The sequence below is a fragment of the Elephas maximus genome, chromosome 4 (genome assembly GCF_024166365.1).
Source record: "Elephas maximus indicus isolate mEleMax1 chromosome 4, mEleMax1 primary haplotype, whole genome shotgun sequence".
Taxonomy (NCBI): Eukaryota; Metazoa; Chordata; class Mammalia; order Proboscidea; family Elephantidae; genus Elephas; species Elephas maximus.
This window is the reverse complement of record NC_064822.1, coordinates 68,290,597-68,315,896: the sequence shown is the minus strand read 5'-3', so window position 1 is coordinate 68,315,896 and position 25,300 is coordinate 68,290,597. Positions and strand designations below refer to the sequence as shown.

General features: G+C 36.3%; 1 protein-coding gene across 5 annotated transcripts in view; it reads left to right on the top strand.

Moving 5' to 3' along the window:
• KLRK1 (killer cell lectin like receptor K1) overlaps positions 1-25,300 on the top strand; it is a 59,417-nt gene that overhangs the window by 11,559 nt on the left and 22,558 nt on the right. For 3 of the 5 annotated variants that reach the window (XM_049882489.1, XM_049882485.1, XM_049882484.1), the window contains one exon: positions 11,255-11,647. In XM_049882489.1, coding sequence (XP_049738446.1) covers positions 11,255-11,372 — 118 coding nt within the window. In that variant the 3' untranslated portion in view covers positions 11,373-11,647. Of the gene's footprint in view, positions 1-11,254; positions 11,648-23,259; positions 23,306-24,571; positions 24,689-25,300 lie in introns of those variants that run through there. The other 2 variants (XM_049882487.1, XM_049882488.1) reach the window with 2 other exon arrangements.

Sequence of the window (25,300 nt, the reverse complement as noted above, 5' to 3'; positions counted from 1 at the left end):
CATATGATAAGTGTGTATTTATCTTTTTAAGAAACTGCCAAACCATTTTCTAAAGTGGTTGTGCCATTTCGGATTCCCACTAGCAGTGTGGGAGCGTTCTAGTTCCCCCATATCCTGGTCAGTACTTACTATGGACATTGCCGTTAGTTTTAGTCATTCTAAAAGGTGCTTTTAATTTGCATTTCCCTAATGGCTAATGATGTTGAGAGTCTTTTGTTGTGCTTATTTACCATTCAGTTTTCTGTTTTCTAATTCATTGATTTCTGCCCTGATATTCATTATTTATTTTCTTCTTAGTCTGTATTTAATTTGCGTTTCTAAACTTTTTTATAGTGAAAGCTAAAATCATTGATTTGAACTCTGTCTTATTCTCTAATAGAAGGGTTCATCCTTTAAATATGTAAGGATGCTGCAAAACATCCCACATGTTTTGAAATGCTGTGTTTTCATTTTCATTAAGTTGAAAATAGTACCTAATTTCCTTTTTGCTTTCTTCTTTGATCTATAGGTTATTTTAGAAATGTGTTATTTAGTTTCCAGCATTTGGGGATTTTCTAGAGCTATTTTTTTTTTTATTTTTGTTACTTCTAATTTATTTCCATTGTAATCAGAGAACATACTTTGTATAACTTGAATCCTTTTACATTTATTGAGATTGGTTTTATGGACCAGAATATGGTCTATTCTGGAAAATGTCCCATGTGCACTTGAAAAGAATGTGTATCGTACCATTCTTAGATAGTGTTTTATAGATATCAATTAGGGCAAGTTGGTTGAGAGCGTTGCTTATGTCTTCTATAGCCTCACTGATATTTTGCCTACTTGTTCTATCAGTGATTGAGAGAAAGCTAGTGAAATCTTGAACTATAATTGTGGATTTATCTATTTCTCCTAACACTGTCTACTTGATGTATTTTCAAGTTCTGTTGTTAGGTACATAAGCAAATGTTTAGGATTACTGTATATTCATGATGAATTTACCCCTCGAAAATTATTAAATGAATTTCTTTCTCTTTGATGATAATTTTTGGTTTGAAACCCTAATTTGTCTAAATACAGCCACTCCAGTTGCATTAGATTAGTGTTAGCATAGCTTTCACACTATTTTTTATTCTACTTGTATTTTTAAAATGTGCCTCTTGTAGGTAAAATATATTTGGATCTAAAATTTTCATTCACTGTGACATTTTTTGACATTTTGGGTAAATATTCATATGGTTAGATTTAAGTGTAGATTTCTAAGTTGACCGTGTTCTTCTTTCAGTACTTTCAACAGATCTCACCTTTGCTGTTTCTCTGAGAAATCTATTGTTATACAATCTTTGCTGCTCTCTGTTTAACATCTTCTATACTATGATGGCTTTTATACTATGATGGCTTTTTTTTTTACCATCAGATTTAAGAAATTTGTTTTCAATTTGTCATGGTTTAGTTTTCTTCATCTTTCTTGTGTTTATGTTTTGTTGAGGCACTTAGAATTGTAGGTTTATAGTTTTCCCCAAAATTAGAAAACGCATTGCCATTATTTATTAGTATTAGAATATTTGTAAATATTATGTACAAATATTTTACCTCTCCACTTCCCTCTTTTCTCCCTTAGAGACTCCAATTATAGATACCTAAAGTCACTTGAAATTGTGACATTCCTCACTGACATTCTTTTCTCCTTGTGTTTCATTCACCTAGCTTCTATCACCATGAATTCAAGTTCACTAATCTTTCCTTTGGCATATCTAATCTTCCATTAATCCTATCAATTGTATATTTCATCGAAGATATTGTAGTGTTTATTTTTAGAAGTTAAATTTAATTTTTTTTTATATCCCCTATGTCTGTATTTAACTTTTTTAAACAAATGGAATGCAGTTATAGCAACTGTTTTAATCTCCTTGCATTGTAACTCTAACATTGGGTCCATTTGGATTAACTGATTTCCTTCCTCATTATGGCCATTTTATTCTGCTTCTTTACCTGCTTGGTAATTTTTATTTATTCCATCAAATGTGAATTTTGCCTTGGTTGGAGCTGCATATTTTTTATTCCTAAATATATATATATAATTGAGCTTTTTTTCTTTTTTTCTGGGATGCAGATAAGTTACTTGGAAATAGTTTTATCTATTTGTGTCTTCCTTTTAAATATGATTAGGCAGGATACTTAGTATATGGCTAATTATTCCCAGCTACAGTGGAAAGATCCTTCTAAGTAATTTACCCAAAGTCTTATGAATTATGAGGTGTTACAATATGGCTAGTGGGAATGGGTATGATTCCAGACCCTACGTGAATACCAAGTACTATTTCCTTTAAATCTTTTGGATTGTTTTTTCTCTGGCTTTGGATAGTTTGTACACACAGAGACACCCACAAACACACTAATCAGTACTCTACTAAATATTCAAGGGGACTTCTCGGTTATCTCCAGATTTCTTTTCCTGTTTAATTTTCTCCAATACAATATTCTGTCCTGTGAACTCTCACTTTTTTTGATCTCTTTGGACTCTCAGGTATCCCATGCATTTTGTTTCTATAGCCTTCTCTTTAAATCGTTTAATTATACAGCTCACCTCTACACATCAGGACTAAGTGACAACATTCCATTTATCTACAGCTTATGAATTTTTTTTTTTTTTTTTATGAATGTAGCCTTAAAATTAGTTTTGAAAGGATGGGACCTTAATGCGCTTAGATTGAAATCCTCTAAATACAGTTACTAAAAATCTCTTTAAAAATTTCCTCCCAATAATGGTCTGTTGGTTTCGTATGAACATGGCTTATTCCCTTGTCCATTTAGATACAGATACCACCAGGACATGATTTTTTTTTTTTTTTTTTTTGCATGTGTGTCAATTTCACATTGACATCACATCATTACTCTTTTGTAAGCATTTTATTTCCTACCAGTTCCTGACAGAAAACAAATCACCATTCAACCTCCTAGCCATTTATCTCTAAAATACTCAAAAGTCCCAGAGTTCTGGAGAGGTGGGGCCAAGTTGGTGGAGTTGTCAGACACTTCTGGTGGCCCCTCTTACAACAAAGACCCACAAAAACAAGTAAATCAATTATATATGACAGTCTAGGAGCCCTGAACATCAAAAGCAAAGCTGAGGAATCAGACTGAGTGGCAGGGGGAGGGACAGACAGTTCAAAAGCAGCTAGAAATTGCCAGACCTGACACAGCAGGAACTGGCACTCTGCAGGCTGAATCAGATGATGAGCGTGGTGAGGCAAGCAGTGGAGTTCGGGACTCGTTTTCCACATCAGGAAAGCCCAAGCAGTGCAGAATCTGCTCAACCCTCCAGAACCAGTGAGAAGCAGCCCTCAATTGACAAAAGATAAGTACAAGCACCTAACTTACCAAGTAGATCAAAAAACACCCTCTTTGGGAAGAATCTCTCTCCCTGCTCTCTCCTCACTCTGCACCATGTCTTGGATTGGCTTCAGCAATTGTCAGTTGCTTCTTCCCCTGGGTAGGGCCCATCACACAGCCTGGGAGAGGGAAAAAATTAACAAACAGGAAAAAAATAATATGCCAGCTCCCCTAAGCTGAGAATTCAGGGCAGATATAGCCCCTTTGCCTAATCACAGGCCTAAAGGGTCTGCGGGCTTTGAGTGCCTTTCATCCCTGCATAGACCTTCATGGGTAGGCCCTCATTAGCACAGTACAAGAGAGTACGTGCCTGAAGCCTAAATTCACTGTATCAGCTATATGGTGGTGTGGCAGGTTTGGGACATTTGACACCTCTCTGCCCATTAGGTAAGGTCCTTACCTACTCACATCAGGGACCTCAGGCTAGTGGATCTACCCATGTCACCTAACCACCTACAACAGGTGTCCAAGACTAAATGGTGCCTCCAAGTCTTTACATCCAGCAGTTTTGGATGTCCATATTCCAGGTGCAAAACTCACCTATGTACACTAGGGAACAGAGACATATTTTCCTCCCAGACACTCTGAGGCAGCCATCAGCCCCCTGCCTGCTCAGCACATGATCCACTACTGCAGCCAGATACCTGTGCCCACTCTAATCACCACACCCATCTAGGACTGTAGGTAAGGCCTGCACCACACACTTGATGACCGATTATCATGACACCTGAGCTGAATGCACAAAGGAAAAGTAAATGAATACCTGGGCTTACATAAAAAAACAGTAACAAATCTAAACACCTGGCAACAGGATGTTAGAGCCTCAAAGGCACCAATAATCAAACCAGCTCACATGAGCACCCTATTTGGGCATGTCAAAACAAAATGAAACAAGAAGCTGGAACACAGTAAGCAAACATAAATGAATACAATAACTTATTGAAGGCATGGAGACAACAGTCAATATCAAATCACATAAAGAGGCAGGTGATGATGGCTTTAGCAAGTTCCAAAAACAAAGAATCAAGAAATCTTCCAGAGGAAGAGAACTTCCAGAGATTAACAGAGGTAGAATACAAAAGATTAATATACAGAACTCATCAAGAGATCAGGAAGGAGATCAGGTAAAATGCAGAACAGACAAAGCAATAAAGGAATTTAAGAAGATCACAGAAGAGCAAATTGACAAATTTGACAGGCTGCGAACATCCATACAGAGAGAGCAAACAGAAATTCAGAAAATTAACAACAAAATTTCAGAATTAGACAAGTCAATAGAAAGTCATAGGAGCAGAATTGAGGCAATGGAAGCCAGAATAAGTGAGATTAAAGGTAAAGCAATTGACACCAACTTACTTGAGGAAAAATCACATAAAAGAATTTAAGGAAATGAAGAAAACCTAAGAATTACTTGGGACTCTATCAAGAGGAATAACTTATGAGCAATTGGAGTACCTGAATGAGGGGCAGAAGGGAGAGAGAGAATTGCTGAAGATCTGTTGGCAGAAAATTTCCCAGATGTAGAGAAAAATGAGAGGATATCTATCCAAGATACACATCAAACACCACACAAGATAGTTCCTAAAAGAAAGTCACCAAGATAAATTATAATCAAACTTGCCAAAATCAAAGATAAAGAGAGAATTTTAAGAGCAGCTAGGGATAAACAAAAAGGCATCTACAAAGAAGGATCAGTAAGACTAAGCTCAGACTACTCAGCAGAAACCATGCAGGCAAGAAGCCCATTCCCTTGCCCACTTAGAAACCATCAGAACATATTTTTTTTTTTTGCATGTATGTCAATTTCACATTAAATTGGCATCATTAGTCTTTTGTAAGCAATTTATTTCCTACCTTTACCTGACAGAAAACAGGCTTCCCTAAGCCAGATGACATATGTAAAGCCTTAAAGGAAAAAATTCCCAACCAAGAATTATATATCCAGCAAAACTGTCTCTCAAATATGATGGTGTTATTAACGCATTTTCAGATAAACAGAAGTTTGGAGAATCTGTAAAAACCAAACCAAAATTGCAAGAAATTCTAAAAAGGGAGTTCTCTGGTTAGAAAATCAATAACATCAGATAACAACCCAAGACTAGAACACAGGACAAAACAACCAGATATCCACCCAGAAGGGGAAGTCACAAAAATAAATGAAAGCTAAAATGCTGAAATAGGGAGAGACATCAATATGTAAATGAAGGCAATATTAAAACGAAAAAGAGCGACTAAAAATTTAGTCATAATTTTTTCATATGGAGAGGAAGTCAAGGTGATATAAAGAAATGAAAGTTTGATTTAAACTTAGAAAAATAGGGGTAAATATTAAGATAGCCACAAGGAAACTAACAATCCTACACATCAAAATAAAAAAAAAGAAAAACATAAAGACTCAACAAATACAAAAGCAACTACAATGAAAAAGAGGAAAAGAAAATACATAAAGAAAAACAACTCAGCACAGAAAATTAATTGGAACTAAGAAACTGTCAACAGCACAAAAAGAGGAAAAAAAAGACATCAAAATGACAGCACTAAACTCACATCTATCAATAATTACACTGAATGTAAATGAACCAAATGCACCAATAAAGAGAGAGAGAAGGGCAGAATGGGTAAAAAAACATGATCTATCTACATGCTACTTAAAAGAGACACACCTTAGATTTAAAGATACAAACAAACTAAAACTCAAAGAATGGAAAAAAAAAATATGTCAAGCAAAAAATCAAAAAAGAGCACGAGTAGCAATATTAATCTTTGACAAAAAAGACTTTAAAGTAAAATCCACCAAAAAGGATAAGGAAGGACATTATATAATGGTTAAGTCAATACACCAGGACATAAAAGTAATAAATATTTATGCACCCAATGACAGGGCTCCAAAATACATGAAACAAACTCTTTAACAGCATTGAAAAGAGAGAAACACAGCTCCACAGTAATAGTAGGAGATTTCAACACACCACTTTTGGTGAAGGACAGAACATTCAGAAAGAAGCTCCATAAAGACATGGATGATCTGAATGCCACAATCAACCAACTTGATCTCATAGACACACAGAACACGCCCCCCAACAGCAGCCAAGAATACTTTCTTTTCCAGTGCACATGGAACATTCTCCAGAATAGACCACATATTAGGCCATAAAGGAAACCCTAAGAGAATCGAAAGTGTAAAAATATTACACAGCATCTTTTCTGACCACAAAGTATAAAAGTAGAAGTGAATAACAGACAAAGCAAAGAAAAAAAAAAATCAAACATATGGAAACCGAACAACACCTTGCTCAAAAAGTACTGAGTCATAGAAGAAATTAAGGATGGAATAAAGAAATCCATAAACTCAAATGAGAATAAAAACACACCCTAACAAGATCTTTGGGACACAGCAAAAGCAGTGCTCAGAGGTCAATTTATAGCAATAAATGCACACATACAAAAAGAAGAAAGGCCAAAATCAAAACATTAACCCTACAACTCAAACAAATAGAAAGAGAGCAGCAAGAGAAGCCCTCAGGCACCAGAAGAAAGGAAATAATAAAAATTAGAGCAGAATTAAATGAAATAGGGAAAAGAAAAACAATTGAAAGAGTTAACAAGACCAAAAACTGTTTCTTTGAAAAGATCAACAAAATTGATAAACCATTGGCCAAACTGACAAAAGAAAAATAGGAGAGGAAACAAATAACCTGAATAAGAAATGAGATGGGTGACATCACAACAGATCCAAATGAAATTAAAACAATCATAATAGAATACTAAGAAAAATTGTACTCAAATAAATTTGAAAACCTAGAAGAAATGGACAAATTTCTAGAAACACACTACCTACCTAAACTAACACAAACAGAGGTAGAACAATTAAATAAACCTACAACAAAAGAAGAGATTGCAAAGGTAATGAAAAAACTCGCAACTCAAAAAAGCCCAGGCCCTGATGGCTTCACTGGAGAATTCTACCAAACTTTCAGAGAACAGTTAACTCCACTACTACTAAAGGTATTTCAGAACATAGAAAGGGATGGAATACTCCCAAACTCATCCTATGAAGTCTGCATAACCCTGATACCAAAACCGGGTAAAGACTCCACAGAAAAAGAAAATTACAGGCCTATATCCCTTATGAACTCAGACACAAAAATCCTTAATGAAATTCTAGACAATAGAACTCAACAACATATGGAAAAATAATTCTCAATGACCAAGTGGGATTCATACCAGGTATGCAGGGATGTTTCAACATTAGAAAAATAATTAATGTAATCCATCACATAAATAAAACAAAAGACAAGAACCACACGACCCTACCAATTGATGCAGAAAAGGCATTTGACAAAGTCTAGCACTCATTCATGATAAAAACTTTCATTAGAATAGGAATAGTAGGGAAATTCCTCAGCATAACAAAGGGCATTTATACAAAGCCAACAGCCAACATCCTGAATTTAGAGAGTCTGAAAGCATTCCCCTTGAGAATGGAAACCAGACAAGTATGTTCTTTATCACCACACATATTCAACATTGTGCTGGAGGTACTGGCCAGTGCAGTTAAGGTAGAAGAAGAAATAAAGGACATCCAAAATGGTAAGGAAGAAGCAAAAGTATCTCTATTTGCAGATGATATGCTCTTATATATAGAAAATCTGAAAGAATCCATAAGAAAACTACTGAAACTAATAGACTAGTTCAGCAAAGTATCAGAATACAAATAAAGATACAAAAATCAGTAGGATTCCTCTACACCAACAAAGAGAACTTCAAAGAGGGAATCACCAAATCAATACTATTTATAATAGCACCCAAGATGATAAAATACATAAGAATTAATCTAATCAGACACATAAAAGACCTATACAAAGAAAACTACAAGGCATTGCTGCAAGTGACCAAAAGAAACCCACATAAGTGGAAAAACATACCTTGCTCATGGATAGGAGGACTCAAAATTGTGAAAGTGTCTATTCTACCCAAATGAATCTACAGATACAATGCAATCCAAATGCAAATCCCAATGGCATTTTTTAATGAGCTGGAGAAAGAAATCAACAACTTCATATAGAAAGGGAAGATCCTCTAAATAAGTAAAGCATTACTGAAGAAAAAGAACAAAGTGGGAGGCCTCACACTACCTGATTTTAGAACATATTATACTGCCACGGTAATTAAAACAACCTGGTACTGTTACAGCAATAGATATAGAGACCAATGGAACAGAATTGAGAATCTAGAATTAAATACAACCACCTATGAGCAGCTGATATTTGACAAAGGCCCAAAGTCAGTTAAATGGGGAAAAGACAGACTCTTTAATAAACGGTGCTGGCATAACTGGATATCCATCTGCAAAAAAAATGAAACAAGACCCATAGGTCACACCCTGCACAAAAAGTAACACAAGATGGATGAAAGACCTAAATATAAAATGATAAAGATCATGGAAGAAAAAATAGGGACAAAGCTAGGAGCACAAATATGTGACATAAACAGAGTACAAAACATTACTAACAATGCACAAATACCAGAAGAGAAACTAGATAACTAAAAAAAAAACTAGGAGCTCCTAAATATCAAACACTTATGCTCATCCAAAGACTTCACCAAAAGAGTAAAAAGACAACCTACAGACTGTGAAAAAAATTTTGACTACACCAAATCTGATCACTGTCTAATCTCTAAAATCTATAAGATACTACAAAACCTCAACAACAAAAAGACAAATAACCCAATTAAAAAATGGGCAAAGGATATAAACAGGCACTTCACTAAAGAAGACATTCAGGTGGCTACCAGATACATGAGGAAATGCTCACGATCATTAGCCATTAGAGAAATGTAAATCAAAACTACAAGGAGATATCATCTCACCCCAACAAGGCTAGCACTAATCCAAAAAACACAAAACAATCAATGTTGGAGAGGTTCTGGAGAGACTGGAACACTTATGCACTGCTGGTGGGAATACGAAACGGTACGATCACTTTGGAAATTCATTTCGGCACTTCTTTAAAGAACTAGAAATAGAAATGCTATACAATCCAGCAACCCTGCTCCTTGGAATATATCCTAGAGAAATAAGAGCCCTCATAAGAATAGATATATTCACACCTTGTTCAATGCAGCACTGTTCACAATAGCAAAGAGATGGAAACAACCTATGCGTCCATCAAGAGATGAATGGATAAACAAATTATGGTCTGTTCACACAATGGAATACTACCCAACTATAAAGAAGAAAAATGAACCTTTGAAACATATTATAACATGGATGAATCTGGAAGGCATTATGCTGAGTGAAATTAGCCAGTCACAAAAGGACAAATATTGTATGAGATGACTATTATAGGAACTTAAGAAATGGTTTAAACACAGAAGAAAACATTCTTTGAGGGTTATGAGGGTCGGGAGGGAGGGAGAGGGGTAATCACTAACTACAGAGTAGATAAGAATTACCTTAGGTGAAGGGATGGACAACACACAATATAGGGTAAGTCAGCAAAACGGGACTAAACAAAAGGCTAAGAAGTATCCTGAATACAACCAAATACTTCAGGGGGCTGAGTAGCAGGGGCAAGGGTCAGGGGACCATGGTTTCAGGGGACATCTAGATCAATTGGCATAACACAGTTTGTTAAGAAAGTGTTCTACATCCCACTTTGGTGAGTGGTGTTTGGGGTCTTAAAAGCTAGTAAGCAGCCCTCTAGGATACATCAATTGATCCCAACCCACCTGGATCAAGGGAGAATGAAGAACACCAAAGACATAAGCAAAATATTAGCCCCAGAGACAGAAAGGGCCACATAAACCAGAGACTCCATTGGTCTGAGACCAGAAGAACTACATGGTGCCTGGCTACCAACAATGACCGCCATGGTAGGAAACAAAACAAAGAGTCCATGATGGAGCTGGAGAAAAGTGGGGTGCAGAACTCATATTCCAGTAAAAAGATCAGACTTAGTGGTCTGACTGAGGCTGGAGGTACCCTGGAAGACATGGTCCCGGGACTTTCTGTTAGCCCAGAACTGAAACCTATGCCTAAAGTCAACTCTTCAGAAAAAGATTAGACTGGGCTATAAGGCATAAATCATACTGCTAAAAAGAGTGCTTCTTAGCTCAAGTAGATTAAAAAAAAAAAAAGAAAACATGAGACTAAATGGGCAGCTCCTGTTCAGAGGTGAGATGAGAAGGCAAAAATGGACAGGAGCTCTTTGAATGGACGTGGAAAATCGGGGGTGGAATGGAGTGTGTTGTCACATTACAAGGAGAGCAACTAGGGTCGCATAACAATGTGTGTTTAAGTTTTTGTATGAGAAACTAACTTAAACTGTAAACTTACACTTAGCACAATAAAAAAATATGGAATATATATATATGTACATAGAATACACACACACATATCTCTGTGTGTGCTTATGTACGTAAGTGTATATATATTTGAAGATTTTATAACTTATTTTTCTTTTCTTATCAAGTAAAATTGCATATATCTGAAGATTGCTTTATTTTTGCACAAAACAAAATATGACATCTGTTGGACTCTAAGTTACATTTGATTTCATTTCTAATTGAATTATTTGTTTCAATAAACACAGGTTTCGGTTCACTCAGTTAATCAGAGCTTCTGAATTCCGTCATTCCCAAATATAATAATACAAATAATGACATATAGTTTAAAATAGAATATAATGTATTACTTTTATTACCTGAATTGGTTATATTTTGCAGATATATAAATTAAGAAGGGCCAGCCACGGTCTTAATATCTCCTGAAATTGTGTTATTTAAGTACCTATATTTCAAGTGCAATAAAGATTATCTCACTTTGATATTCTTGCCTTAATAAAGAAATAAATGTAATTTTTCCTTCTTTCCGATCTAGACTAACAATAGTTGAAATGCAGAATGGTGACTGTGCGGTCTATGGCTCCAACTTTAAAGGCTATACAGAAAACTGCTCAACTCCAAACACATATATCTGCATGCAGAGGGTTGTATAAGGCACTTATGATTTACAAATCATAAAGGGTGCAGAAGACACAGAAGCACTCCTGAATGTTCTCTCTTTTAAATTTCCACAAAGAAAATTTCTATAAGGAGATTCAACCAATGTTTATTGAATTATCTATTTGCATATGTCATCCCACAAAAGGCAACTTCACAGGCAAAGAAGATTTGAATTTATCTTCTATGGCAGTGTTTATTATTATTATTATTTTTAGAATTTTGAGTAATGAAAAGACTCGTTTCTAAATTTAATAAACTTTTGAAGATACCCAGGGTTGATGTAAATTGTACGCTATGATGTTTAAAAGTGTATACAAATGTGAAGCTAACCGGCTTTTAGAAGCCTTTCAAAGTCTAAGCACTTGAAATTTAAATAAACCTGCAGCTGGTGAGGGGGGTATTATTGTTGTTGTTGGGTGCCATCGAGTTGATTCAAACTTATAGTGACCCAATGTGACAAAGTAGAACTGTCCCATAGGGTTTTCTTGGCTGTAATCTTTACAGAAACAGATTGCTAGGTCTTTCATCTGTGTAGCTGCTGGATGGGTTCAAACAGCCAGACTTCTGGTTAGCAGCCAAGCACTTAACCATTGCACCACCAGGGCTCCTTGAAAGGTATATTGTAGTCCATTACACTATACTGTATATTTGAAAACATTCATACTAAAAATTGGAAAGCTACAAAAATACTAACTTCAAAAAAGTTGCTATCAAATGAATACAGCACGTGCTAAGTTTTGCAGAAGCTGAATTACTCCTTCCACTAAGAATATGGCACTGAGTGCTATAAAGAATAAAAAGTAAACAAGAGAGTTTGAGGAGGTCTTACAAAGTTTATGGAAAGAAATTACATTTGAGTTGAGCACAGTGAATAGAATTTACCTAGACAAAACTTTAGGTGAACAGGATTTCGGGAAAATGGAACAATACTTAGAAATGTGATGAAATAGGAAGAATTCAAAGGCCAGTTTGATGGGAGCAGAATAATGAAGAGGGCAAGGAACATATGAAGTGGTGGGCTGTCAGGCAAAGGCTAAATCACACAGGGCTTTGTACATTCTATTGGTAATTTAGGATTTTATTCTAAGTGCAACAGACAATTGGTGTGTTTTATGTAGTAAAATGGAGATTAAAATATGGGCTGAACAACTGATTAAGGGAGAATGAACAGAAAAATTCCCTGAAAAAATAATTATTCCCTATACAGCCGATCAAGGGTAAAGGGATGTGTTGTCTCAAATTAATGTATACCCCCCAAAATTAACAACGCTTAACTTTTATAACAAATACTCAGAAACGTTCTGTCATACTTGTTTCTGTTTGTGGAAATAACAACAACAACAAAATACTATATTATAAAAAAAACTTATGGAAAACATTACTAAACTGACCAGGAAGTAAGAAATCTGTAGAATCTCAGGATTAAATAAAAACGGAGATACCTAGAGAAAACCACTCACTGAAACTGGATCTCATTCTGGTGGTTTATAATGAAACTTGAGGAACCTGAGTCTCTATCTGATGGTTGGCAGGGACCCCTGAGAACCGAAGAGAAACCTAGGGGCCAACTAACCCAAAAGGTTGAATAAATGTTATCTTTCTAAAACTGGGATTCAAAAAAAGCTATAGGGAGGCAGAGCCAAGATGGCAGAATAGACAGACGTTTCCGATGAGCCCTCTTTCCAAGAAAGACCTGAAAAAACAAGTGAAATGAGTATATTTATGACAAGCTAGGAGCCCTGAACTTCAAAGGCAAGCTTAGAAAAGGAACTAAGGATCAGGGGGAGGAAGAGATGGTTCAGAAGTGGAGAGGATTTACCAGACCTGAATAGCAGGGAGCACTCAGGCACCATTCCTGGGGGCAGAGGCGGCAGGCTGGTACTAGCGCTTGTCTGCAGTTTTCTTAGGGAGAAGCAGCCAGCCACACAGCCTACTCACACCTCTGGAACTAGAGAAAAACAGCACTCTCAGCAAAAACTAAGTACTTGCGTATATTTAAACACCACCCCTCGCCCCTGGCTACCAAGCCAGCTTCAGAGGCTGTCTGCCCTGGGCTTGAGATAGGCCCTGTTGAGCAGCTAGAGCCATCCTCCCAGTCTTGGAGATGGAAAAACTTTGTAATTAGGGGAAAAGATAATTTTCCACCTCCACTAACCAGGGGAGCTCGGGACAGAAGTGGCTCCTGTCCAGGCATAAACAGTCTGTGGACTTTGAGTACCTTTCCCCTCTGAATTGTCCTATGTGGGCCAACTTCAGGAGAGTAGGGTCTGGTTGGCAGACTCCAACCGTTTCAGCTGTGCCACAGAGAGGTGGCTGTTTGATGTTTGACATTGCTTTACATATTAAACAGGGTCCTCACCTACCCACATCAGGAGCTTAAGGACTGATAGCTCCACTCAGGCCACCCAGCCACCTGTGACAGGGGTCTAAGCTTAACTGGTATCTCCCAGTCATTACAACCAAAAACATTGGGTGCCCACGGTCCGTCTGCAGAACACCCACCTGTATGCTCTAGGGAACAGGGACACGTTTTCCTCAGAGACACATGGGGTATGATTCTCAGCCCCTTGCCTTGCTCAGAGTGTGACCCCCTGCTGCAACCAGATACCGGTACCTACACCAATCACCCCTGCCCATCTAAGACTGTAGGACAGAGCCTGTACCACACACTTGATGATCAGCTACATGGACACCGAAGCTGAATTCATACAAGAAAAGTGAATGCACTCCTACACTGGTAAACCTGATAACAGCTCTAGCCATCTGGGGACAGGACATCAGAGCTCCAAAGGCAAAAATAGTCAAGCTAGCTCACTCAAGCAACCCATTTGGGCATATCAAAACAAAACAAAGCAAGACACAGTAGGCAAGCATAAAATAAACTAATACAATAACTTATAGATGGCTAAAGACAAGAGTCAATATCAAGTCACATAAAGAAACAGACCATGATAACCTCAGCAAGCTCTCAAAACAAAGAATCAAGGGATCTTCTAGATGAAAGTGCCTTCCTGGAATCACCAGAAGCAGAATACAAAAGATTAATATATAGAGCCCTTCAAGACATCAAGAAGGAAACGAGGCAATATGCAGAAAGGATAAGGAAGAACACACAGATAAAGCAATGGAAGAAATTAAAAAGATTATTCAGGAACATAATGAAAAGTTTAATAAGCTGGAAAAATCCATAGACAGACAGCAATCAGAAATTCAGAAGATTAACAATCAAATTACATGAGTAGACAACTCAATAGAATGTCAGAGGAGCAGAACTGAGCAAGTGGAAGACAGAATTTCTGAACTCGAAGATAAATCACTTGGCACTAATATATTTGGAGAAAAATCAGATAAAAGAATTTTAAAAAATGAAGGCACCTTAAGAGTCATGTGGGATCCTAGTAAGAGAAATAACCTACGAGTGATTGGAGTACCAGAACAGGCAGGGATAACAGAAAATACAGAGAGAATTGTTGAAGATTTGTTGGCAGAAAACTTCTCTGATATCGTGAAAGATGAGAAGATATCTATCCAAGATGCTCATCGAACATCACATAAGGTAGATATTAACAGAAAGTCACCAAGATATATTGTAGACAAACTTGCCAAAACCAAAGATAAAGAGAGAATTTTAAGAGCACCTAGGGATAAATGAAAAGTCACCTACAAAGGAGAGCCAATAAGAATAAGCTCAAATTCCTTGGCAGAAACCATGCAGGCAAGAAGGCAATAGGATGACTTATATGAAAAATTGAAGGAAAAAAATTACCAGCCAAGAATCAAAAAAATAAATCAAGATTAAAAAAAAAAAAAAGCTCAATGCAGGGTAACAGCTATGTCATTATGTAAAAGAAGACAACATTATAAAAATAAAGAGGGACTAAGAAATGTAGTCATAGATCTTCCATATGGAGAGGAAGATAGGGCAATACAAAGAAGTAAAAGTTAGGTTTAAATTTTTTTTTTTTTTTTTTTTAGGGGTAAATAATAAGGTAACCACAAACTACCTTACACACCAAAATAAAATACAAGAAAAAAATAGAGACTTAGCCAAAACAAAATCAACAACAACAAATATGAGGAAAGGACAACGTATAAAGAAAATCTACTCAGCACATAAAATTAAGTGGGAGAAAGAAACTGTCAACAACACACAAAAAAACACATCAAAATGATAGCACTAAATTCATACCTATCCATAATTATGCTGAAAGTAAATAGACTAAATACATCAATAAAGAGGCAGAGAGTGGCAGAGTGAATTCAAAAACACAATCCATCTATATGCTGCCTACAAAAGACACAAATTAGACTTAGAGACAAAAACAAACTGAAACTCAAAGGCTGGAAAAAAATGTATCAAACAAACAACAATCAAAAAAGAGCAGGAGTGACAATATTAATTTCTAACAAAATAGACTAAAGTTAAATCCATCAGAAAGGATAAGGAAGGACACTATATAATGATTAAAGGGACAATATATTAAGAAGATATAACCATATTAAATATTTATGCACCCAATGACAGGGCAGCAAGATAAATAAAACAAACCCCATTAGCACTGAAAAGTGAGATAGACAGCTCCACAATAATAGTAGGAGACTTCAACACACCACTTTCCGTGAAGGACAGGACATCCAAAAAGAGGCTCAGTAAAGACACAGAAGATCTAAATGCCACAATAAACTAACTTGACCTTAAAAACATATGCAGAACACTCCACCCAGTAGCAGCCAAGTATGCTTTCTTTTCTAGTGCACATGGAACATTCTCTAGAATAGGCCACATATTTGGTCATAAAGCAAGCCTTAGCAGAATCCAAAACACTGAAATATTACAAAGCATCTTCTCTGAACATAAGGCCATGAAAGTAGAAATCAATAACAGAAAAAACAGGGATAAGAAATCAAACACTTGGAAACTGAACAATACCCTGCTCAAAAAAGACTGGATTATAGAAGACATTAAGGATGGAATAAAGAAATTCATAGAATCCAATGAGAATGAAAACACTTCCTATCAGAACCTTTGGGACACAGCAAAAGCAGCGCTCAGAGGTGAATTTATATCAATAAATGCACACATCCAAAAAGAAGAAAGGACCAAATCACTATTTACAATAGCAGAAAGATGGAAGCAACCAAGGTGCCCATCGACAGATGAATGGATAAATAAATTATGGTAGATTCACACAATGGAATACCACGCATCAATAAAGAATAGTGAAGAATCTGTGAAACATTTCATAACATGGAGAAATCTGGAAGGCATTATGATGAGTGAAATTAGACAGTTGCAAAAGGACAAATATTGTATAAGACCACTCTTATAAGAACTCGAGAAATAGTTTAAACAGAGAAGAAAATATTCTTTGATGATTATGAGAGGGTGGAGGGAGGGAGAGTGGGAGAGGGGTACTCACTAATTAGATAGTAGATAAGAACTACTTTAGGTGACAGGAAAGACAACACACAATACAGGTGAGGTCAGCACAAGAGGACTAAACCAATAGCAAGGAAGTTTCCAGAATAAACTGAATGCTTCAAAGGCCACTGTAGCAGGGGCGGGGGTTTGGGGACCATGGTTTCAGGGGACATGTAAGTCAATTGGCATAATAAAATCTATTAAGAAAACATCCTGCATCCCACTTTGGAGAGTGGCTTCTGGGGTCTTAATCGCTAGCAAGTGTCCATCTAAAACACATCAGTTGGTCTCAACACACCTGGATCAAAGGAGAATGAAGAACACCAAGGACACAAGGTAATTACGAGCCCAAGAGACAGAAAGGGCCACATGAACCAGAGACTATATCAGCCTGAGACCAGAAGAACTAGATGGTGCTTGGCTACAACTCATGACTGCCCTGACAAGGAACACAACAGGGAACACCTGAGGGAGCAGGAGAGTAGTGGGATAAAAAAAGACCCCAAATTCTCATAAAAAGACCAGACTTAATTAGTCTGACTGAGACTAGAAGGACCCCGGTGGTCATGGCACCCAGACCTTCTGATGGCCCAGGACAGGAACCATTCCCAAAGCCAGCTTTTCAAACAGGGATTGGGCTGGACTATGGGATGGAGAGGGATGCTTGTGAGGAGTGAGCTTCTTGGATCAGGCAGACCCTTAAGATTATTTTGGGGAGTTGAGCGAGTACAGGGAGTTGGAAGCTGGCAAAAAGGACAGGAAAAGAGAGAATGGAGGGAGGGAACGGGATGTCTCATTAGGGGGAGAGAAATGGGGAGTATGTAGCAGGTGTATATAAGTTTTTTTGTGAGAGACTGACTTGATTTGTAAACTTTTACTTAAAGTACAATAAAAACTAAAAAAAAGTGAGATGATGTATAAAGTGCATAGATTTTAAGTGTGAAGCTCAGTGAAAATTTGTCTATGTATATATATATCCATGCAGCTACAAGCCATTTTGAGATAGAGACTATTTCTAGCACCGGCAAGTGTTGCTCTGTTCCCTTTTCCTATCAATAATCCTCAGCCCCTGGACTGCCACTATTCTGATTTCTAACTCCATAAATTGTTTTGTCTATTCTTAAACATCTTATAAATAGAATTATGGAACATGCACCCTTTGTTTCTATATTCATTTATTCAGCATTACCTCCGTGAGGTTTTTCATTGCTAATGTAGAATTATATTTTATGAATAAACAACAATTTGTTTGTCAACTCTCCTACTCTTGGTTATTTTAGTTGTTTGAAGTTTTTGAATATTTTGAGTAAAACTTCTGTAAACATTCTTGTATTTCTTGTACATGTTTTTTTGTGAATATGTGTCCTTATTTCTCTTGAACATGTATCAAGGAGTTGAATTTCTAAGTCACAGTATGGGCCTATATTTAGTTCTAGTAGAAAATACTGAACCTTTTTCCAAGGTATTAGGAAGAATGTGTAATTTCATTGGTAGTTTATGTGAGTTTCTGTTGCTCCACATCCCTGCCAATATTTAGTATTGTCAATCTTTAATTTTACACATTCTGGACTGTATTTAGCTATGATCTATAATTGCAGCTTTAATATGAATTCTCCAGATGACTAATGGTGGTGACACTCTTTTGGTCATTTGGATATCTTCTCCTACATATTTTTTAAATCTTTTGGTCATTATTTATTGACTTACTCTTAAATATATTTGTATATCTTAGATGCAAACATTCTATCAGTTATACGGATTACAATATTTCCTTTTGTTCAGTAATTTTAGTTTTCAGTGTTCTCTTGTGAAGAGAATGGAGTCTTTCAATAAAAAGAAAATTTAATTTAATTGTTGTTAGGTGATGGTGAGTGGGTTCCAACTACCAGCGACTCTATGTGCAACAGAACGTAACACTGCGTGGTCTTGCGCCATCCTCACAATCATTGCTAGGCTTGAGCCTATTGTTGCAGCCACTATGGCAGTCCCTCTAGTTAAGGGTCGTCCTTTTTTCTGTTGACCCTCTACTCTACCAAGCATGATGTCCTTCTCCAGGGTCTGGCCCCTCCCGATATGTTCAAAGTAAGTGAGAGGAAGTCTCTCCATCCTCATTTCTAATGAACATTCTGGTTGTAATTCTTCCAAGACATATTTTTTCATTCTTTGGCAGTCCATGGTATATTCAATATTCTTTGCCAACAACGTAATTCAAAGGCATTAATTCTTCTTTGGTCTTCCAGCCTTGTGTCAGGTGTACCTTAGTCCTTAAAGTAATTGTTATGGTTAAGATTGCATGTCAATTTGGCTGAGGCATGATTCTCAGTGTTTTGGCAGTTGTATAATATTGCTATCACTTTCCTATATGAAGTGCAGCAGTGGGCCCATGCTCATGGAATTCACTAGTCTTATCACGTTCCCCATAATCCTGAAGCAGCTGGCTTGACAGAAAATGGAATGGCCTTCTAAAGACACAATTACTGTACCAGCTAGGTGGCAATACCTTGCAGAGTTGGAGCAGTGTTATTAAGGAGGCTGTATATGCTCTAGACCAATGTCCAATATACGGTGTTGTTTCTCCCATAGCCAGGATTCATGGGTCCAGGAGTCAAGGGGTTAAAATGGAAGTGGCACCACTCACTATTACCCCTGCTGACCCACTCATAAAATTTTTGCTTCCTGTCCCTGAGACCTTATGCTCTGCAGGTCTAGAGGTCTTAGTTACAAAGGCAGTCAGGCTCCAACCTGTAGAAACATCACTGATTCCACCAAACTGGAAGTTAAGAACAGCACCTGGTCACTTTGGGCTCCTTAAACCTCTGGATCAATAGGAAAGCGATCACAACATTATACAACTGTCAAAACGTGGAGAATCATGGCCCACCAAGTTGACACACAATCTTAACCATCACAGTAACATCTTGCTTTTTAACACTTTAAAGAGATCTTTTACAGCAGATTTACCTAATGCAATGCATCTTTTTTGATTTCTTGACTGCTACTTCCATGGGCATTGGTTGTGGACCCAAGTAAAATGAAATCCTTGACAACTTCAATCTTTTCTCCGTTTATGATGACGTTGCTCATTGGTCCAGTTGTGAAGATTTTTGTTTTCTTTATGTTGAGGTGCAATCCACACTGAAGGCTGTGGTCCTTGATCTTCATCAGTAAGAACTTCAAGTCCTCTCCACTTCCAGCAAGCAAGGTTATGTGCATTTTGCAGGTTGTTAATGAGCCTTTCTCCAATCCTGATGCCCATTCTTCTTCATATACTTCAGCTTCTCAGATTATTTGCTCAGCATACAGATTGAATAAGTATGGTGAAAAGATACAACCCTGACACCTACCTTTCCTGACTTTAAGCCATGCGGTGTCCCCTTGTTCTGTTTCAGCAACTGCTTCTTGTTCTATGTACAGGTTCCTCATGAGCAAAATTAAGTGTCCTGGAATTCCCGTTCCTCACACTGTTATTCATAATCTGTTATGATCCACACAGTCGAATGCCTTTGCATAGTCAATAAAGCACTGGTAAACATCCTTCTGTTATTCTCTGCTTTCAGCCAGGATCCATCTGATGTCAGCAATAATATCCCTTGTTCCACGTCCTCTTCTGAATGCAACTTAAATTTCTGGCATTTCCCTATGTACTGCTACAACAGCTTTTGAATGATCTCCAGCAAAATTTTACTTGTGTGTGATATTAGTGATATTGTTTAAAAATGTCTGAATTCTGTTGGATTACCTTTCTTCGGAATAGGCATCAATATGAATCTCTTCCAGTTGGTTGGCCAGGTAGCTTTCTTCCAAATTTCTTGCCATGGGCGATTGAGCACTTCCAGAGCTGCATTCGTTTGCTGAAACATCTTGATTGGTATTCCACCAATTCCTGAAGGCTTATTTTTTGACAATGCTTTCAGTGCAGCTTGGACCTCTTCCTTTAGTACCATCAGGTCTTGATCATGTGATACTTCCTAAAGTGGTTTAATGTCTACCAATTATTTTAGTATATCAGCTCTGTGTATTCCTTCCATTCTCTTTTGATGATTCCTGTGTGGTTTAGTATTTTCTCCTTAGAATTCTTCAATATTGCAACTCGAGGCTTGAATTTTTTCTTCAGTTCTTTCAGCTTGAGAAATGCTGAGTGTGCTCTTTCCTCTTGGTTTTCTATCTCCAGGTATTTGCACATGTCATTATAATACTTTGTCTTCTCAAACTACCCTTTGAAATACTTGGTTCAGCTCTTTTGCTTCATCGTTTCTTCCATTCACTTTCGCTACTCAGCATTCAACAGCAACTTTCAAAGTCTCTTCTGACGTTCATTTTGGTCTTTTCTTTCTTTCCTGTCTTTTTTAGGACTTCTTGCTTTCTTCATGTATGATGTGCGTAATGTCATTCCACAACTCATCTGGTCTTCAGTCAGTATTCAATGTGTCAAATTTATTTTTCAGATGGTCTCTAAATTCAGGTGGGATATATTCAAGTTCTTACTTTTGCTCTCGTGACTTGTTCTAATTTTCTTCAGCTTCAACTTGAACTTGCATATAAGCAATCGATGGTCTGTTCCACAGTCAGTCGCTGGCCTTATTTTCACTAAAGTCATTGAGCTTTTCCATCGTCTCTGTCCACAGATGTAGTCGATATGATTCCAGTGTATTCCATCTGGAGAGCTCCGCATGTATAGTCACCATTGATATTGCTGAGAAAAGGTATTTGCAATGAAGAAGTCATTGGTCTTTCAAAATTCTATCACGCAATTTCCAGCATCGTTTCTATCATCAAGGCCATATTTTCCAATACTTCTTTGTTTCCAACTTTTGTGTTCCAATCACCAGTAATTATTAAGGCATTTTAATTGCATGTTTGATGAAATTCAGACCTAGAAGTTGATAAAATCTTCAATTTTTTCATCTTTGGCATTGGTCGTGGTGCATAGTTTTGAATAATAGTCATATTAATAGGCCTTCCTTTTGTAGGCATATGCATATTGTCCTATCACTGACAGCATTATACTTCAGGATAAAAAAAAATCTTATTAATTTAATTTTAATAAGGTCTAATTAATTAATACTTTCTTTTTTATCTCTCCTTCCCTCCTTTTTTTTTGTTTTCTTTTGGTCTTAATTAAGGAATGTTTTTCTATCCACACAGTCATAAAGATATTATAATTTTTCTTTTGGAACTGATTCAAGTTAATTTTTGTATGCTTATGATGAGAAAAGTAAAGATCAAAATTACTTTTATTTTGTTAAGCACCATTTAGTGAAAAGATCATTATTTTCCACACTGAATTGGAGTGATGTTTTGTCAAAACTGAGGTTACCATATATTTGGCAGTCTATTTCTGGTCTCTCATCTGGTCCATTGATCTATTCTTGAGCCAGTACTATCCAAAACCTAACCAAACCAATCTCATTGGCATCGAGTTGATATCAACTCATAGTGATCCTATAAGACAGAGTAGAACTGCCACATAGGATTTTCAAGGAGCAGCTGGTGGATTCAAACTGCTGGTTAACAGCCAAGCTCGTAATCACTGCACCACCAGGCCTCCTACTATACTGTGTTAAAATAGTGTAGTTTTATAGGTAATCTTGATACCTCACTTCATTATTTTTTAATAATTGCCTTGAATATTGTAGATCGTTTTTATGTATATATAAAGCACACATATATCATCTTTCTTTACAGACATACGTGCACATGCACACACACACACAATGGGAGTTTTTTTTTTTTTTTACTGAAATTGTATAGAATCTATAAGCCAGTTAGGGGAAAACTGACACCTTAACAATATTGACTCTTCCCATCCATGGACACAAAATATCTGACATTTATTTACGTTTTCTTCTTTTCTCACAGCAAATGTGTCCGTTTCAGCAGAAAGTCTTATAAAATAGTCAGGAAGTTGAGCTGTACTTAGAAAACCCTCGTAATCAACTTATAGAGATAAATAGCATGACTCTTCTTGAACTGGAAGAGAACAAAAAATGACATCACAAACATTCCTTTTAAGGCTATGATTCTTAGAATATTAACTGAAAGTACAATGTGATGTTTGATAATAGCCTGCACAGAACTAAAAAATAAAGGGGGTGGGCTACTTTTCTAATAGAAAATACCTGTATTTCATGAAGTCCAAGAATCCAAGGATAGAGTAAAACTTATTATTACTGAAAATATGCAAGGTATTTTAGGTCAGACTGGTGAAAGGCCCCAGGCCTAGTAATATTTTTAGATATAACTGTTTCCTGTGTGGTTGGTTGCACCCAGAGAGCTGCTATTTTTATATTCTGTACTTAACCATTAATTTCTATTGTAGGACAGACAGATAGAAAAAGACATTAGCCTATATATTTATTTATTTCTCTTTATAATTTGCCTTGAGCTTATACCAAAGGCCATCAAAAGTTGTTAAATTCAGACTTTTGTCCCGAGACTTAAGACCTCCTTTTTTCCAGGGAAAACACATTCTACAAAGGCCTGGCATTCTCCTCTAATAAGCAGGTATTTATAATTTTCAAGGTATTTATTTATTTTACTCAAGATCTAGCATTTTTAATTTTCAGCAAAATTGTATGAAAACTAGTTGGATAGAAAGATGTGAAGTTAGATTTATAAATAAGTAGACATGCATTCAAATAGTTTGATCAATCCATAGGTAGATGATAGGCAGACTAGAACAGATTTGACTTTATTGAACTTTATTATGATAACCATCAGAAATGAGGGCAACAGAAAATTTTTGCAATGAACACTTTATATCTATGTAGAAAGAGTTGAAAAAACAATCAAACCAAATACTCCAATAGAAAAACATACAGAATATCCTCTTTAGACTTATATTTTCAGTAATACACAGAATAGCTATGAACTGTTGAAGTATCAAAATTATTCTCAAGCCTTGAAATACTTCTAAATTTCCTTTTGATCTAGAACATATTTAACATATTAAATAACAAGTTTGATGTAAAATTTAAGTTTGGGGGCTCTTAACACGTACAAACGGACCTAATAATTGTAGCAATTACAAAATTATTAATACATGACTTCTGACATCAGAGTGTCTCATACTGTGGAGAAAATTGCACAAAACAAAGCAGAAGGTAATGACTAGTTGACATAGAGAGTAAACGGCAAGATGAGTACTTAGGAAGAAGAGATGAATTTTTATTAAAAAGTTTGGGAAGTTTTCATGAAAGAGGTAGAATTTGAGTCATACTTTAAATAATTACCTGAAAATGATGGAGCAATATAGGAGAAAAAACGTATACACTGGAAAAAGAGACATGCTTGATTGACAGCATGAAGTTTCTTAAGAATAGATCATGATTAAAGAGGTAATCTAGGTGTCCTCATGAACATGGAGGCAGATGTCATGGTATATAAAGATGGAAAAGAATGTAGATTTTGTGAAACTCGGAGGACTTGCCACATCAGGCAGAGAATTTGGCTTTTCTTCACTATGCAGTGAGTATCAAATAATTCAAACTGTGCCATAAATTCGTAACTGTAATTAGAAAAAAAAGTTTAACTTGAGTAACAGCTCCAAACTTGTATCCCATAACAACTTATTTCCTAAATCTTTTTTGAGTTCCAATGATTTTCTGTTTTTAAAGACATTGCCTTATTTGAAATAGGTTCCAAATAGTTCAAAGTTTAATTACAGCTCTATCTCTTTATGCACCATTTATTTTAGTGATGGAATCCTTTGGTCCACAAATTCATAGAAAAAAACTCTTGTGTTGTCTTCAACATATTTCTGTTTTGCAGCAATGAGTGAAGAAACGGTGACTTACTCTGAGTTGCGACTTCAAACTTCATCCCAGAGGCGGAGAAGAATGCCTGAAGTATCTGGAACCAAAGGGATCAAGTGTTTTGAACCTATAGGTACATGATTTTCTCAAGTTTGTTTTAAAACAATGCCTAAAATATGTATTAAATTAAACATTGCAACTACACATGCAGACTTTTACACATAAATAAACAAAAATATGATCTTTATAATCTTAAAATGTAGATTATGACTTTTAAAAATTACACAACCTCCAACATGGCCTCAGATGCAGAAATTAAATGCTTTTCAAGTGAGTAAATATATTTTGCATAAAGTGATTTTATTTACCACATTTATTCTTTGTAAGATTTCAGAGCCCCAGTACTGAATAATTTGAGAAATAAAGAAAATTAATCAAGCATTGATTCACCCCTTCTGTGAATTTTGTGGTTATTTCTCTTATTTATTTAATTTTCAAAAATATACCTGCCATCATCACATATTCAAAATTTTTTTTTCATTCAGCATTTTACCATTATTATGTTTCTATTTTACTACTTTAATTTCATTATTATCATTTACTTGCCACACATGGTTATAGGCGTTTTGGGCAATAGCCCTATCATTTGAATGATTGTTTGCCTCCATATTTTAACTGATATCCTTAGCACAGTGATGAGCACTTTGTGCCATCAACCTTTTGAATATCTAAGTGTTGAACTAAT